Source organism: Cynoglossus semilaevis, unplaced genomic scaffold (genome assembly GCF_000523025.1).
Source record: "Cynoglossus semilaevis isolate Cse_v1.0 unplaced genomic scaffold, Cse_v1.0 scaffold1507, whole genome shotgun sequence".
NCBI lineage: Eukaryota > Metazoa > Chordata > Actinopteri > Pleuronectiformes > Cynoglossidae > Cynoglossus > Cynoglossus semilaevis.
Window position 1 is genome coordinate 365,325 of NW_007585114.1, and position 2,187 is coordinate 367,511.

At 44.1% G+C, this 2,187-nt stretch overlaps 1 protein-coding gene across 4 annotated transcripts in view; it reads right to left on the reverse strand.

Annotated features, from left to right (window-relative positions):
- Nucleotides 1–2,187, reverse strand: part of brd7 (bromodomain containing 7) — an 8,664-nt gene that overhangs the window by 392 nt on the left and 6,085 nt on the right. For 3 of the 4 annotated variants that reach the window (XM_017030777.2, XM_008337206.3, XM_025053630.1), the window contains exons 13-16: nucleotides 2,138–2,185; nucleotides 1,379–1,448; nucleotides 609–752; nucleotides 11–151 (exon numbers count right to left, since the gene is read on the reverse strand). In XM_017030777.2, the coding sequence (XP_016886266.1) occupies nucleotides 11–151; nucleotides 609–752; nucleotides 1,379–1,448; nucleotides 2,138–2,185 (403 nt within the window). The remainder of the gene's footprint in view (nucleotides 1–10; nucleotides 152–608; nucleotides 753–1,378; nucleotides 1,449–2,137; nucleotides 2,186–2,187) is intronic. The other variant, XM_017030778.2, reaches the window with a different exon arrangement.

Consider the following 2,187-nt stretch of genomic DNA (forward strand, 5'->3'; position numbering starts at 1 on the left):
ACATTGTTACCTGTAGTCAGGTCCATAAAGGGTTCTGAAGGTTCTGGACAGATGGTGATGCCCATGGCTTTCCTGATGCCGTAGAGGCTGCTGACGTCACAGGGAGCCACCTGACCAGTCAGCTCGGCCAGATTCCCCGTCACCTTCTCGGCTGTGAGGACAAGAGGAACAGCATCGTTCACATCAGACTGGAGGTAAATGAGTTACATTTGTAGTTAGCTCCTGCATTAGCATTAGCACAGCTGCAATAACTCTCAGATGCCCAGCCTGATGCTGTCTCTTCAACTATCACGTTAATGAAAACAGGTTCAGTGTCTCTGTCTGGACTCGTCTGATGATGGGGAAAAGGTCCTTATTATGTCTCAGCAATTTTAGGGCTGATTTCAGACATTTTAATTCTAATTAAGGGTTTAAAATTAGAATAAATTCAATGCCTTTTCAGATCTTTTTTAAGGAACATAGTATAAAACAATGTTGTTCTACCATTGTTTTGAACTCAAACTGAGCTTCCAGTTTGGTTCATATCTCCACCTTGAGAGGAGGAAGGGGAGCTACACACACAGTGACAGGAATACTGCAGACTTTGTTTTTAGGACTGATGTTCTTACACAGCTCCATCTCCTTGGCTGTCGGGGCCAGTAGGTAGATCATGTTTGGAGGTTGTTTGATGCTCAGACGTTCCCTCTGAGCTTCCTGCAGGTTCAGCAACAGCTTTGTCGTCTCATCCAGTTTGTGCTGGAAGTTCAGGGCCTCTGTGACACAAGGACAGAATGTAGTGTTTTTAGATTTCTTTCCCCATATCAACAGACCTGATCTTCTCTGACTGTGTTGCGAGTGTCATAGAATTTTCCGATAAGACATGGCTGTTAAAAGGGCTTAACTAAACCTTTACCACACATGGTCCATGAATCAACAATATCCTCTGCATGTTTGATACAAACATTTAATTTCTGTTTGCATCATTGGTGTCATAGACTAAACATTCTGTGTTCACGGTTTGCACAGTCTCACAAAGTTGCTCACTGTCCTGATTTTCCAGCTTCTAAGATGAGAAGATTAAAAAAAAAAAAAAAAAGTGCTTCAAGAAGCTTTAAATGCTTCACATTAGTTGCAGCTAAATTATAAATATGGACATGGAATAGAATGAGAAGTGGAACTGACTGGATTCACAGCTGGTACAGCTTCAAGGACAATTAACTATTGATTGTTTTTTTATATAAGCATGTTACTTTGACAAACACTGATATCAGAACAAGTCAGTTGGTCTAAAATCTGAGAAATATTACAAAGGGTATTTAAATTAGCAAGTAAATGTTTGAAAATTATCTGATAACTGTTTAATAGCTTCCTAAACTAGTTGCATTAGAGGAAGTTTTACCTCCTGAAAGTTCAGGGACCATCTGCAGAGCCTCAGTAGAGGTCAGGGAGTGATGTCCAGGGTCAGTCACCTGCAAAAGACAGTGGGAATGTTGAGTCAGACTAAAAACAAAACACAAGGACTGCTAGGAAAAAACAAACAAGCAAAACAAAGAAAACAGTAGAATAAAAAGCTAGAGCAGGTGGTGATAGTGAAGTGAGGAGAGGCCAGGAACAGGCAGCACAGAGGGCAGCTCTGTGTCTGATGGAGGGATCTGGGCTTCAGTTTCCTACACAGGCTCTGAGGAGCCATTCAGCTGTACAGCCAGCGGGATCTGAAAGAAAATATGGGCCTCTCGTAAATGGGCCACCGGTGGGCCGTTAGCGAGCATCACTGCTGTGTGTTGAAGGGAAATGTTCTTTCCATGCTTGGATGGATCAAAGCTGACGGCAGGCCCCTGCCATGTTGACACAGCTGGACCAGGCTGCAGCCGCCTGCAGAAACAGCCTTCGATACGGGCTAAAGGAAATCAGGCGTCCACACGCACGGGCAGCTGTGTGCGTGTGACATGGGCGACAATAGCTTGGTGGGTGATGCTCTTCCAAACAGAGCATCGAGCCCTGATAAGAGTCTGCAGCTCAGTGTTTGTGCTGCACACTACAGGCTGATATCAATCACCCTGAACTCGGTGTTCTTTTCATTTGTACTGTACGGCAGGGAAAATGTACAGAACAGGTGTTTTCATCTGACACTCAGCCACACGTTCATTCAATCTCTCACCTCGCTGTCAGACTTCTTCTCTGCTTGGTTTTCTGGATCCTGAGCCTGCT